General features: G+C 44.2%; 1 protein-coding gene across 12 annotated transcripts in view; it reads right to left on the reverse strand.

Moving 5' to 3' along the window:
* TRIOBP (TRIO and F-actin binding protein) overlaps positions 1-15,135 on the reverse strand; it is a 79,312-nt gene that overhangs the window by 38,144 nt on the left and 26,033 nt on the right. For 10 of the 12 annotated variants that reach the window (XM_078376169.1, XM_078376168.1, XM_020787679.3 and 7 more), the window contains 2 exons: positions 11,279-12,706; positions 8,520-8,606 (listed from right to left, as the gene is read on the reverse strand). In XM_078376169.1, coding sequence (XP_078232295.1) covers positions 8,520-8,606; positions 11,279-12,706 — 1,515 coding nt within the window. Of the gene's footprint in view, positions 1-3,558; positions 3,715-8,514; positions 8,607-11,278; positions 12,707-15,135 lie in introns of those variants that run through there. The other 2 variants (XM_078376172.1, XM_020787685.3) reach the window with 2 other exon arrangements.

The following is a 15,135-nucleotide window of genomic DNA, read 5'->3' on the forward strand; positions in this document are numbered from 1 at the left end:
TTCTGTGCAGAGTTAGGAAATGTTAAAAGCTTCTTTCATTCCAGCTCTAAGAATCCTCCAGCAAAGTCAGTGATGCCAGAACTTGGTTGTTGTTTTTGACTCAGACTCCCAGAATCCCTCAACCAGGGTGGTCACTACATGATCAGGGCCGTGCTTGCTCGGGGATTCTGGAAGATATAGTCTTATGCCCTCAAAATCTTTTCCAAGCTCTGGTTTTACACACAGTGCTGTATGTTAGTATTGGCTAAACCATTATCTATCTGTCCAGTCTGGTAAAACAGCGAGGAGCATAAAAACACAAAGGAGTTTACAGGATGTGGCCTCCAACCAATCAGTACAGGAACAACTCTTGGTTTTGGTTACAGAGCAATACAGTTATGCATCACCATCTCCATTCTACCCAAATATGAACTGGGAGAAGTCCAACTTTTTCTATGCATGGAAAAGCAGTGAGAATGAACACTGGCAGGATAACTAATCCCCGTGAATGGATCTTGAGTCGGCACCCACAGATACTGAATCCAGAACAAGTCTACGGCGACAGAAGAGAGCAAGCATGGAAGCACACACCACTGCCTACTCCAGTCTTGCATAGCTGATGAGATGGAATCCAACACTTCTAGAGATTAAAACAGCTCCCCTCCTGTATCCCCAGCAAGACTTGGCTATCCACAAAAGACAGGTCCCCACAAGCTCTCCCTAAAGCAGGCAGCGTGCAGAATACACATGAAAAGGAAAGGGCATATGTGTTAAATTTTATGCCTGTTACATGATCGGAGTCACTAGTGGAGGGGAAATTACATATACTTCTACTTTCATATTTCAAACATGTGGGGGGGGCACTTTGATGTGTCTGTTTCTTCTTTCTCCTGTCAATCAATATTTATCCTTGGCAAGGATTATCTTTGGCCTGGGTGGGTGGGGTGAAAGAACAGAAAAGGAAAAGGAGTGGTGTCTCTAGGAAGGATCGGAAAAGCTGCAGGATGTTATGAGACTGTAGGAAGCAACGGCCGAGCTCAGGGTCATCGTTTTCCCCTAATATGGATGTATGATCACTTGAAACCTCCATTCTTCCTGCAGCTAGCCATAACTAAGCACCTCCCGTCCTCCCTCCCTCTCATACACCTCATTCCACCAGGCATCTCACAGCCAGACAGACTCCAAACTGTCCCTAAGCACAAGGCTATGCTGAAACACGTGCACAAAGACACAACACCGAGTTAAGATTGTATACAGCAGGGCCCCTGAAAAGGGTAGGCATCCCAATGCCCTTTAAGTACTGTATTATGGATTATGGCTCCCATCAGTATCAAGTCTAATGGTCAGTAATCATGGAATCTGTAGTCCAAAACACCCCAAGCATGTCAAGTTGCCCCTGCACAGCTTAGGCGATGAAGCCGAAAGGAAGTGCCCAAGAAGGACTCCTATTTCTTTCTGTGACTTCTTATAGGCAGCTTGCTCCTCTCATTAACTGTCACCCTGAATGCAACCCAATAGCATCTCCTTTCAAATAGGGAGCGGGGTGTGTGTGTTGCTGCACAAGAACAGTGTGTGTGTGTGTGTGTGTGTGTGTGTGTGTGTGTGTGTGTGTGTGTGTGTGTGTGTGTGTGTGTGTGTGTGTGTGTGTGTGTTATGGTACTCCTGCTTCTCTCTGACTCTGGCATTCTCCAAAAGTGTTGGATTACAGCTCAATTATGTCCAGCCCTGTAGCTGGGTTTGATGGTGCTTCCCGTCCAAGATCTCTGAAGATTGCCAAGACGGTCCAGCTGTGGTTGGCCACTCTGCATGAATGTTTGGCCTCATACCACTTGGCGGGTCACACAACTACATCTTAATCCTGAGGAAAATTACCTCCCAACGTACATGTAAATCTCTCCTCACACCCTTTTGTAGGCACTGTTTTGAAATACATCTATTTGTAGAAGCTTTGGGGAAATAATGGTTTTACTGCTTTAATGGCTGTTTCTTTGTACTTATTTTATCATCTGTGATGTTAGATATATGCATTTTTAAAATACTAATAATCATGCACCTTCAAGTCAATAATCATGTGCCATCAAGTATTTTTAAAATAATAATCATGCACCATCAAGCAACCTTTTTCAGAATATGTGACCTTAGCTACTGGCAATTTTTAACTGAACTTCTATGTGAACTCTTAGCTGCCCTGGGTTCTCAGAAGAAAGGACAAAATATAAAATGTGGGAAACATCACAGTCATCACCATTATATTTCCTCTTCATCCATTCCCTCCTTTACTAAGACCTCTACATACCCCTTGCACATGCTGGGAACATTTCCCTGCCTCACCTTCAGAAGTCAGCTGCTCTTTTCTTACAGATAATAGGTGAGCAGCAATAAGGCATGCTTCAACACCTGGCAATCTCATAAAATTCAGGATGCAGTTTCTTGTCTACGGCACAACAGAGGCAAAGACAGAACCCTGCCCACCTTGTGGAAAAAGCAAATCCTCACATGCACGCACAACTGGAGAGCAAAACAGGAAGGCTAAAAGGTGAGACAGACCCAGGGGCCCTATCTTTTTAATGATGAATCTAATTCTCTGGCAGCTTTGAAAAGCAACACCTTTTAAGGTATTAGATCTACCAAATAAAAATAAGAAAAAGAAAACCACACACAGGACAGACAAAATCTCAAGGCCTTTCCGACCAGAGCACAATATTGTCCGTTCCTCCAAATCATACAGTTGCTTCCACACCATGATTATAGCATCACACCCACCCTCAGGAGGCTAGGCTGGGGGAGGAGAAAGGGCGGCCGCCTGCTGGCAATCCTCCCTTCCATGCACTCCCAAGACCCAGACGGCAGGCAGAAATCCCTCCCTGGACATGCAAACATTTCCTTAACCCAACAGCGAACCACAGGCTCTTCCTGGTTTCAAACATGCATGCTCTCTCCACAGGAAAGGTGGGGAATTGTTTTATTTTTATGGCCAAACGGAAACGTGAGAGATCAAAGAATCTCTTTTTCTTTTCTTTTGATTAAGTTTACAGCCGACTATTCAGGTGAAAGCAGGTCAGTTTCCCAGGAACACAGATGTCTTTGCGGGAGGGGGGGGGAGGCTGATGAAAAATCCCAAAAATCCCAAAAAATAATCTTCAAAAAAAAAAGAGCCTCGAAAAATTGGCATCTCCTAACAGGAAAGCAATCGGCCAAGGCATTAAGGCTGTCTAGATCGCGTACCCAGGCCTCCGACGGAAAACACAAGGTACGATATTCCACACCCGTGTCTAAAAGGTGTCAACCCTACCATTCCTTGTCCGATCACAAGGACAAGGAAAGATGCGTTTCAAAGGGGATCACAGGCAGAATAAAAGGGAGACTCGTCTCGGGATCCCAAACCATTCTTTCCCTTCCTTCGGGAAAACCACCGGAGGATCTCCCAGTCTTGTAATCGCAGGGTTAGAAGTGGCCCAGAAGACCCTAACCCCCCCCCCACCTGCATACGCCCTCCAACCAACCCTTCGGAGGAACCTCGGGCTAACTACGGGAGGGGAATAAACCAGGCGCCCAAGCAGAAGAAGGGCAAGGATTTACCGTCATGCCGTCGGCTGAATTCACCAGCTACAAAGTCTCTTGGTACCGTTTTCCAAGCAAGCAAGCGAAGCTAAAGTCACTGCCGGCGGCAACGGCGACTCCCGGGATCCATCTCCCAGCTCCGCGCCTCTCTCGCTCGCTCGCTCCGACTTCTCCTATCCGCCCAGAAGAAACTTTTTCTCCCCCGTTTCTTTTTCTTTAAAAACTTCCTGGGAGGGCGCGTCCCAGCCAGTGGGAAGGCGCCGAACTGGATCCTCGGCGGAGCGCAAGTCCTCGACAGCCAATGAAGAAGCAAGGAGGAGAGGAGGCGGAGCTTGGCTCCCCATAGACGGGGAGGGGGGGAAGAGAGAAAGAAACAGGGCCGGCAGCCAATGAGGCGGCAAATCAAAAAAAAAAAAAAGAGAGAGAGAGAGAGAGAGAGAGAAGGCAGCCCAGGGTAAGTGGGCGGGGCCCGGAGGGCGAGAGAGGCGCCCGCGAGTCCCCTTTCCCTTCCAAAGTGCAGGGAGGGAGCCCGGCCGCGGTGCCAGAGCGCGTCAAGCCGTTGACGGAGGAAAAGAAGGTGCTGCTGCTGCTGCTGCTGCTGCTGGGCTGACGAACTCAGCGCTGAGTGCCCAGCCACCAACTGGGCGCCAGGATAAAAGTGGAGGATTATTTGAGTGCTGATTTACCTCCATACTGATCCAAGGGGATCATATTCTCTGTGCCTCCCGCTTGCTCCTACACCTTTTTTGTCTAGAGCTTGGAATTGTGAGGGAAAGGGGGGGGGGAGAACCAGCATCTGGTTGTAATTTTTAGAAGAGAAAGGGCCCGGTGGGAGCATTGGCGAGGCCTTACCTCCCAGCATGGGAGGAATCCTAATGCAAACGGTGCCAAAAAAATAAAAATAAAAAATACTTGAACCTCCCAGAGGAAGAATCAGTGATGGGGGGAGGGGAGGGATTTGGTAACATCTCACAATGGGGTGGGGCTGGGGGGCGTCGGTCTTGCAGCTTTTTCTGACACCCCTGGTGGTCCACCGATTCTGAGGGCCACAACCACAGTTACTATCCCCTGCAAAGCACCAGGTTTCCTTCCTGAGCAAACATGGACAAGAGGAGCTGTGTACTTAACCAGAAACTTTTGTCCTGCCATCAAGTTGCTTCAGACTCATCGCTACCCTATGACCTCCTGAGGGCCTCATCATAAGCAGCCCTACACACATCTTGCAAAATCCAAGCTTTCCTGAGCCAGTCTCCTCTTTGGTCCTCTTCTTTCCCTAGCATTAGGATCCCCCCCTGAAAGTCTTGGTTTCTCATGATTAGTCAGAAGTAGACAGCCAGAATAATTTCCATACATTTTTTTCCTCTGCCTTTTCTCAGACCAGTGAAATAACCGATCTGTACAACAGTGTGCTCTGTGACATGAAAGAACCTTTCATGGCAGGAGAGTACCCACTGGAGTAGGGATTTGTTTCAGTAAAGCTCTTGACCCATATCAAAACAAAGAGCCTTGTGGCACCTTGAGGACTTAACAGTTTTGTGAATACCCATTGTTCACAACACAACCACCACTATCAGTACTGCTTTCTGCACTTCATTTTTCTCAGACCACATGGGTTGCAATCACTGCTCCCATCCTTCGGTAATAACTAAGTAATTTTTGTCCCTGGGCTCACAGGGGCCTCCTTGTAGTTGGCCAACATGCTGGCACCCCCTTTAGTCCATATCTGCAAAAGCCTGTGCATGTTCATGTATCTACACAAGAACAGATAATACACACTCTTGAATCTCCTTAGGGAGGCATACTTCTCACCGAGAATCAAAGCACTGAGAGAATGTTAGGTGTGCTATAAGACTAGCAATAGTAAACACAGAACAGGAACAGCACAGGCTATACCTTATAACTTTTCAATTTCTTTCATTCTTACTGTGGAAGAGACCAGGGATGGTAAAAATCTCCTATTTTACCCCACCATACTCAAGCATGAACAAAATGCCATCAATGCATGTATATTGCCCCACACATTCCTCCCTTGATAATACTAGAAAAAAAGAGATGCTTTCGGAATGTTCCCTATCAATAGTTATAGCCTAAACCAAAATTTAAGGTGTTTCCAGATTGAAGACATTGTTTTCAATAAAAGGGACACTACAAATCTCTACCTGGAGGTGAACTGCTACAACTGCTTCCTTGCAGTACCAGCATATCAAGCAAATCTGCTTGCACAAAAAATTAAAGACAAACCAGCCAGTAGCTTTTCCTGTTCACCAAAGAACAAGAAAAACACCAGCAAGGGATCAATAAAACAGTGATCCCACTTGCACATCCCATTCTCATGTCCCCAGTCTAGAGTAGCTTTGCTTCTGGATAGTAAGCTAAGAAGGCTTTAACTCCACTGATCTGCACCATCAGTGTGAGAAATACTTATGAGAAATGCTGTGGTGCATAAGGGATAAGTTAGCTACTTACACAGCATCCCAAAGAGTGTTGAAGGAGATGGAGGTCTGTAAGAAATGTGCCTATAACCACATTTAGAAATCATCAATATAATTGAAACAGAAACACAGTAAATATCATCCTAGTGATCAGTGTGGCTGCTGCATAGGTGCTATTAAGTGCAGGAGAACTTCAAGGCTTCTTCTAGTCAGGGGTCTCCTTGACTTGAAATAATCAAATATTCAAACAGATGGTTATCCTCCATCCTAACTGGAGATGCCTTCTGTGGCCAGAGGGACTTCCATTTTTCATCCATATTAGAACCCACTTTAAAAAAAAACTAGTGGCATGCTTACTAGTAGCCCATCTTGTTTCAATGGATTATTAGAAGAGAACCCTTATAGGAAAAACAATAGCATAAGCTATCCTACACACCTACACACTATTAAACAGCTGCTTCTGCCTACCATCTGCTAGCCTTGCCCAACAGTGCACCTGCAGTAGCAAATGGTAACCTTTTCTCTATCTTAAGCTCAAGTTACATGATTCCATTTAAGATAAGAAAAGGGGAGATCTTTTGCACTGGCTTCTTAATACAATGCGTATCCTTCCCTAATTATAATTGGGAGCCATTGGCAGAGAGAATGAGTGACCTGTGAATTCTGGATTCCCCTGTATTAAAATTAAAACTTCATTTAAAAAAAATCAAACTAAATGTAAGTACATGTATACAACAAAACATACATGTAAGATAGTTATGGCTTAAGAGAACTACACTCAGGTTAGACAAAACACTTCTTTGTAAGAATATTGCCATTTATGAGAGCACTCTAATGAAGCCCTAGATTCTCCATAATCACAGCTTTTCTGTGTAATCATGGGGTAAGGAAGGCATCTATGCCAATTCCATGTTAACTGCAGTCCATTGCATCTCTGCCTTCATCAACCAGATGCAGACCTCTGCTTGGTATGATCACAGACATGAGCTTTATTAAACAGAGTTACTAGATTGCACATTGCTTATTTTCAGGGCAGATTATGCAGTTATAAAAATGCCTCAACTACATTAAGAAATCCAATTGATCTTGAAACACAAAATATAATTGGAATGCACTGCAAGAAATGTTTGCACCCGAAGCCAGGTCTTTGCTACCAATACAGTGCCCATGGGTCATTTCAGTTTTATCACCTGTGAATAAGGATTAATTAAACTCTCAGGCTATTTCCCGCTGTCACAATTAAGGTGTTTTGTAGGCTCAGCAGTGGAAGCAATAGCTGGAACAGAAGGGATGCAGGTGCAGGTGCCCAAGGCATACAACTAGATGCATATCATTTTCTTGCAGCTCCATTTCATGTGAAGTCTTGTTCAGAAGCAAGGAGGCTCTACAGAAGGCATGCATCAAATCAAAAATACACAGAAGAGAAGAAAGATGCCAGCCAGACCTCTTCCTCTTAAGAAAATGGCAACAGCCTGTTACCCTCTCCTTTTTTTAATTTCCGTCTCCAAACTACAACTATCTGAACAGCAGGAGAAAAGGGCTCCTGAAGTTATTTGCATTTCCCATCTACTGATGCCCACAACTTTCCAATAACTCTGATAGGCCAGAACTCCATACTACACTGTGTTTCTCCCCAGAAATTTGGGCCAAATTGTAGAAAAACACTTGTTCAACATATCTTGCCTTTGTATCCAGAATAATGTGAATTCTATTGTTTAGCAATTTTTCATTATGTGAGCAGAGTTCACAAAGCATCTCCTTAAACAGAAAAACAGGACTAAACCTGCTTAGTCCAGCACAGAGCTTGGAAATGCTAGTTGAGAGATTCTGGGAGTTGGAGTCTGCAAATAGAATATGTTCTAAGCTGTACCATAGCACATACTTTGTCTTCAGAAAGACCCAGGTTCAGTTCCCTGCCACCTTGAGTTAAAAGAACCAGTTGATGGGAAAGACCTTTGCCTAAATTCCTAAACAACCATTATTTATTTATTTATTTATTTATTTATTTATTTATTTATTTATTTATTTATTTATTTATTTATTTATTTATTTATTTATTTATTTATTTATTTATTTATTTATTTATTTATTTATTTATTTATTTATTTATTTATTCAATTTTTACCCCACCCCTCTAGACAACATCTACTCGGGGCGGCTGACCATTGTTGGTCAGAGTGTACAATACTTTGCTATTCAGACAGTCTGACTTAGAATGAGGCACCTGTCATGTTCCTATAAATTTTGTCTGTCCTGGACCATTACTAGATATTCCTTATTTGGAAATGTCAGCAAGTCAGTCTGTGGCTAAGTACAAACCCCTATCAACGAGCTGCAGCTTTACTCTTTACAGAAACAATAGTAAGGGCAATCAAGCATCTACCAGCAGCAACAGAAAACAAATCAGCCACCAAGAGCACTATGGCAGAAAGGCCATGTTTGCAAGATGGTTTCCTGCCACACAGTTATTAGTTAAAAACTGCCTTTTCCCAACTAGGAGTTAAGAGTCGTGGATGAAGATACTGTGCTAATTATAGCTTACCATACCTCCTGTTTCTTGCTGGTGTCCAGATAAATGTCTTGGTTCCTTGAGGAGCAGGAGCTTTTCAGAGGTTGTGGTCCATCTAGCTGGTGCTGCAAAAGGAAATGCATAAAGGAAATGATATTTGAAGAGTTTTCATCCAAAAATGGCTACTTGCAAAAGTTAACCAGTTTCACACTCACACATTTTGGGGTGGGGTAGTAAAAATATACAGGTTGTTTTCATTCACAAACCAGAGAACTTTTACCCATTTTCTAGCAGGCGCCATTATACTGATAATACTCTCCAAATATTATCAGTACACACTTGTGAAGAACCACTTCTAAGCAATTCTACTGAGTGGGTGTACAATACTACTACAGTAGCCCTTGTTCCAGATTAAACCACTCAGAAATATTCTGTGTTCTACACAATTCCTGCTAACTTCCTCTCCTTCCAGTATTTCTGCTTCATTCCTCTACTTCTTTCATGCTCATTTCTCTAGTGGTCCTTGTCTATTTTAAAGATGTACATAAAATGACCCATTTTGGACTCACTCCATGAACCATCAAGATGGTTCCTTTCTCCCTACCTCTCCTCTTGTGCATTAGCCTTGGTTTGCATTAAATAGAGTTCCCCCATTTTGCACATAATGGGAAACTCAGAATTAGTCATAACCCGCCTTAATGCTGTGATTAGTTAACTCACATAATGCCTGAATTCTCCATTCTCAGTATAAGAGGAAATCTGGTTTAATGCAAGGCAGGAGTCTACTGCCAAAACTGATGAAAAAAGGGTAATCTAAGCACTCATTCCCAAATTTCTAAAATAATCCAAACTAGACTGCCTGGTGCCTTCTGGATACTTTATTTTGAACTACATCTACCACAAATCCAAGCCAACATGGCCAGTGAATTGAGAGCTGTTGTCTAATACATGCTTGAATAAAGATCCAAGGGGGAATAGTGTAATTATTTATTAGTACATAGTGGTGGTGGGGAATCATAACCTGTGTGGCCCTCTGTATTTGCTAGACTCCCACTACGATCTTTCTATAGCCAATTGCTGGGTTTGATGGCAGTTGTCCTCCAAATGTACTGAATTATCAGAGGTTCCCCACTGTTTTGATTCTTTGGGACTTCCACCCCCCCCCCAGAAGATCCCAGCTAGCATCGTCACACTGGTCATAACACGGTCACAACATTTTCTTCTGTCTGAAAAGAAAGCCTGCTTTCCCGTTTGAGCCATTCTATGTTTCTGATTACTATGGGAAGCCTGTAACGTGGATGTTCTTACACACACACACACACAGAGAGGCAAGCACCCATTCACACAGCAAGAGGTTTTCAAAGTGGTCGCCATGTTAGTCCATCCCAGCCTGTACAAAAAACCCAAAGGAAATATAAGAAGGAAAGTCTGTCAGTTTGAAAGTTCATCACTGACGTAACTCTCACCTTCTCTTTTCAATCTCACAGGGTCCCACCGCTCCCCTCCCCTCCCCTGTGTACTTTGTGCACGTAAACCTGTGGCTTAACAATATTCCATGTGACAGCAGAAGCAGATGGCAATCCAAAAAACCTTACACTGGAATCAATTGGTTAGTCTTTAAGATTCCACAACTCCACAGTTTTCATATTTGCTACAAAGGCTGAAACATACAAACCCAGGGCTTCTCCCAGATCTGTGTGAGAACTGTTGGTGGAAAGGTAACAAGTCTCACACATCCAAGCATAGTTTTGAGCTACATGGTTTGCCGCTTTTGCTGTCCTAAGACAAAAAGGAGGGAAAGAGGTGGACTGGGAAAATAAAATCTACACACAACTTGACATCACTTACATTGGAGTACTGCTCTCCATTCTCAGGTAAACTTTACAACCTTGGTGCAGCAACAACCAGTTGTACTTTCAGAGTTCTCTCAAAGTCAGCATGTCTTGGGTACAATGCACGTCACATTTCAGCTTTCAGGGTGCTTTGAAAGCAACTTTATCAAATTACTTTTCATGCCCACTGTTCCAAAGAGAAGTTGCTTGAATGCAGGCATCTATTACTAAATAAAATCTATACCCTACCTTTTTGTATGATAGCTGGAAATAGTTCCATTTTATCCAACGAAAGCATAACTCAGACAACATGGATACTAAACTTTCACTGACATTTTTAGTAACTTGATGAGTGAACGAGGCTAAAGAAACTTTAAATGCTTGACAAGAGCAGAGAATTGCTTTTTCCCAATTCTGCATTTTATACGCAAATCCAGCACGAAAGCATACAGTCCGAACAAGATTCCCTTATGCAAAGGCAAAGAGTAACCCTTTTATTCTAAAAGGATGAAAATGGATTTTCTCCGGGCTGGTCAAAACATTTTGCTATTGCCGGAAAGAACCGGATGGGCACCTCCCTGCAGTCCATATGCCAGAGCTGACTAGAACAACAGCAGCACCTTACTTTGATACCAGTAATTAGGACACTGTGCCATGCGAGAGACTGCAGGCTCCTGGTGAGGAGCAGGACAACTTATACACAGCACTGTTCACTAACAGGGAGGCACAGCCAGAGAGTTCCCCCCAAAACAGCTGGGAGGTTGCCAGTGCATCTCCTGCTCAATGTATTCATCTCACTCTGCTTAACAAGAGGGCCAGCCCTGATTTCTTAGTGCATATATGCTGAGACATGGCTCTGTTTTTGAGGTCTTCTTAACTGCCGAGAACACAAGGGCAAACCTTTCTCTGTCAAAACAAGAAGAAAAGGTGGGAAAGGCAGGAAAAAGTTTGGTTTGTTTCCTTACCTGGCAGGAAAGCTTGTCATCTTCACTGCTCCAGTCACTCCCTGCTTGATTCTCCAGCCTCCGGAGACTTGCGCATCTCTCCACATTTTGCTGTTCATCGTCATCCATCCATCCTGTTGGGCTTCCTTGGCTTCTCCAAACGCTCTCCCGCTGCCGGGGCTGCCCAGACTTTGCAGAGTGCTGGTAGTCTCCTTGGCCTAGCCACTCTCTCTCTAAGAGCTGCATGGGGTGCACATGACACAAGGGTCCTTCTTGGGTTTGGGGGCTACCCTCTGGTTTTGCGGAGCAGGCAGGTTGTCCTTGGCCAGCCCTCTTGTGCTCACTACCTGGCAGACTTGTGGAACAGGAAAGCTGGCTGCAACCCTTCCAGTCATTCTCCTTCCTAGGAACAAAACGGTTTGATGGCCTGCCTTTGCCAGGCCAGTCACTCTCTGGGCCTTGATTCCTTCCAGCAGCTGCTGCCGGCACTGCCTCCCTTTGGTTTTTCCAGCAAGGCTGTGGGTGCTGTGCAGAAACAGCACAGCAACTTGCTTGTTTGGGGCAAGCATGGCTACCTGCTTCCATCAGCCTCCCAGGGCTAGGAGAACGACTCGTCTCTCTAGAGGACTTCCCACTGTTTTCTCTACTTCTCCCTGGACTGAGGGAGCGTCCAGTCCCTTGTTGGCTTCCACTGGGACACCTTTCTGGCCCAAACATCCCAATAGCTTCCCCATGGCTTCTCACACCAATACCTGTGACTCTCCCAGGACTGAGGGGGCGCTTGGTCTCTCCTTGGCTTCCCCAACGAACCTCTTGGAGTCTTGGAGGACTCACTGTCTGCCCATCTTTCCCTCCAGCTGGTGCTCCCCTCCCCAGGCTGAAAGCATGTATACATTCTTGGCAGTCTTTCATGTCCTCCCTCAGACGTTCAGTTATACCTACAGGGAGCAAAGGTTTGCCACGGGCCTTCCGGTCACTCTCTTTGGACCTCTCCAGTAGCCTTCTGTAGCCCGCATCACTTGTATCCAAACTCTTTGCAGGATTGGCAACATGCAAAGCATTCAAGCAGCTTTTCCACTTTGTCTCTGTGCTCTTCCCTGAGGTCTTGGAATGGCTGGTCTCCATCAGCTGGCTTGGTCTACTACTATCCTTTCTGAGACCCCCAGGAAGAAGGGGAGCCTTCTCCCCACCACCTTTCAGATTGCGAGTCTGTTCGTCTCGTCTCCCCCCACCTCTCTCTGCTCGCTGGGAAACTGGGGCACCGGAGGGCAGGGTCGCCCCTCTGCTCCGACTCTCCCTTTCCAGGTGCTGAGGGGCATTTCCTGAGTGCAGAGTCTGGCCTTGACTCCTCCTGATTCTTTCCTGTCGCTGATCAGGTCTCCCTGAACGCAGGGACTCTCCTCCACTTCTGCTGGGCTGGGCAGAGTCCCGTGGAAGTCTCTTGCTCACCTGGCGAGGTTGAGGGGGAAGAAAGAGGGTGCCTTACTTATTACATTCGTTAATGTACATAAGATAAAATTGCTTATGTTGTTAGGTTTTATCTCATTTTATTATTTATTTGAAGTATTCTATTTTGTATTTTATAAGCACATTGTTTGTGTTGCGTGCCATTTTGAGTCTTTTTGTAGAAAAGAATGGTGGCATCATTGGCATCATCATCATAAAAATGGCTTGATGACACAAAATGTTAAAGTGCTTTATATTAAAATGCATGTACTCTTTCAGTCAGCATAGCCACTGTGTTTTAGGCCAAAAAAATAACTGATTTAAAAGGAATTGGTCTAATACACGGCTGGGAAAATCCAGGATGCAGGATGCCCACCAATATTGCCCCTCCATCCCCTACAATTATCCACATGTCAGAAGAAATACAGCATCCTCAGGTATGTTTTTGCCACTTGAAGGATTCCTCTGAGCATGTTTCAAGCTCAAAATAGCTTTAAGAAAATTGTTACTTCCTCCACCTCCAAAAAACAAAACAAAACCCTATTTCAGGGCTGTAGGGGATAAGACAGACTGTAAAATGAAGTGTTCCCCCTGATGCTTCCATTCTTTTTAGTATTTTGAGGGGAAATATAACATCACAAGGTTTGGGTAAGAGTAAAAACAGTTCCTAACCCTTGGAGGGTTACCCATCCCAGTCTGGTGTACTATAAAAGCAATTTTAAACTGTTTAACTTCAATTTTTAGAAATAATAGATTAAGAACACTAAAACAAGGAATGTAAAACCAAAGCAGTCATAAACATTACCACCTGGAGAAGGCCTATGTAAAAACAAGTATATTTCCAGTGCCATTTAATGTGGAATAGAGTCTCCAACTCCGGTACCACTAAGGAGAGATTTCCATCTCCAGAAAGCAGGTGCCACCACTGAGGCGGCTTTGTGATGTTACCCAGCAGCATTCTGTTGCTTGTTGTTTGTCATTTGAAAGAAAATCTTTGTGTATAATGGTTTTTTTAACCATTTAGTTAAAAAGGGCTCCTTACATAGATCAGTACTGTGACTGTCCCTGCCCTCAGGCTTAAAGTCTGAAAAGACATGACACACAAGGAAAAAGAGATAAGGAGGGAAAAAGAAAAGAAAGAGAAGAGAGCAAGCTTAGGTACCAGTTTGCACAGTTTTTGTCCTTATCACAATAGTTAGACTATAAACAGTTTAGGTAGCCTGATGCTTCAGGGTGATGATGAGGGGAGGGGCAAAGGCAGCAGAATAGCCCTGCTTATCTCTTTCCCTTCTCCTTTGCAGCTTTCTCCTTTGGGAAATGTGGCCACTAGGCAACTACTCAGTATACTTTGCTAAGCAAGAGAGAAAGACCATACAGCATACAACATGTGACCATCTCTGGACTACAACTCCCACCATTCCTCATCATTGGCTGGGAGTTGCAGTCTAGTGACATCTGGAAGACCATGCATTCTTGTTAGCCAAAATCCACAACTCTCTCTCCAGCAAAATGGGTATGTTAAATAATCTGCACCCATTTTAACATTGTCTGGAGCAGTTGTTCATAAACTTTAGTAACCCAGGTGTTCTTGGACTGCAACTCCTAAAAACCCCAACCAGCACAGCTGGTAGTGAAGGCTTCTGGGAATTGTAGTCCAAGGTTGGGAACCACTGGTCTAGAACCTGTGCTTTCATTCTGTTTGTTGACAGAGAGCTTGCCCCTCTCCCTTTGAGGACCGAGAGTCTGAAGACAATTTCCTTCCTATGCTGCTGAGATTTGTCCAACAGGAGCCCCAGAGCAATACGCTTCTGATCATTCCTTTATTATCTAATATTCCCACTTTGTAGAAGCACAGTGTTAAGGACAGTGCTTAGGGGGAAGTAAATCCTTTATTGAAAAGGACTGCCATTTTCATTTCCTCCATGACTGACCATGTCTGAATGTAGCTGCATTCACACACCTTTCTTCCTCTTGGCTGGGACGGATACCACCAAGCTAGAGCAATTGGTGTTCTTATTCCCAATCAGAGATGAACTTCAGATATTTCACCAGGTATTAGCCATGCCTATTTGTAAGCCTGCTTTGGAGCCTAAGGCTAACATGGGCAAAATGTGGCCTGCAGTATTAGGGCCTGTAAGGGGTTGGGGAAATAAAAAAAAGTCCCCAGAGAGGCTTCCATGGTTAAAAAGAAAACTTTTGTTCAAACCCTTTTACATAAAGTTTTGTGGGAGATTTCCAAGAGCACAGTTTAAATATGGAGGGGGGTTGTCCTCAAATTATTCTCATAAAAATCCCAAACCAGAAGCAAAAAACTTGACTCTTCTAAGAAATTTTTTAAAGTTCCAAATGTATATTTCTCCACCTGTTGCAGCTAAAAATGCTTGCAAAGAACACAAGTTTGTGTTCAGATATATACATGACACTCCTAATAA

The sequence above is a fragment of the Pogona vitticeps genome, chromosome 5 (genome assembly GCF_051106095.1).
Source record: "Pogona vitticeps strain Pit_001003342236 chromosome 5, PviZW2.1, whole genome shotgun sequence".
NCBI classification, from domain to species: Eukaryota; Metazoa; Chordata; class Lepidosauria; order Squamata; family Agamidae; genus Pogona; species Pogona vitticeps.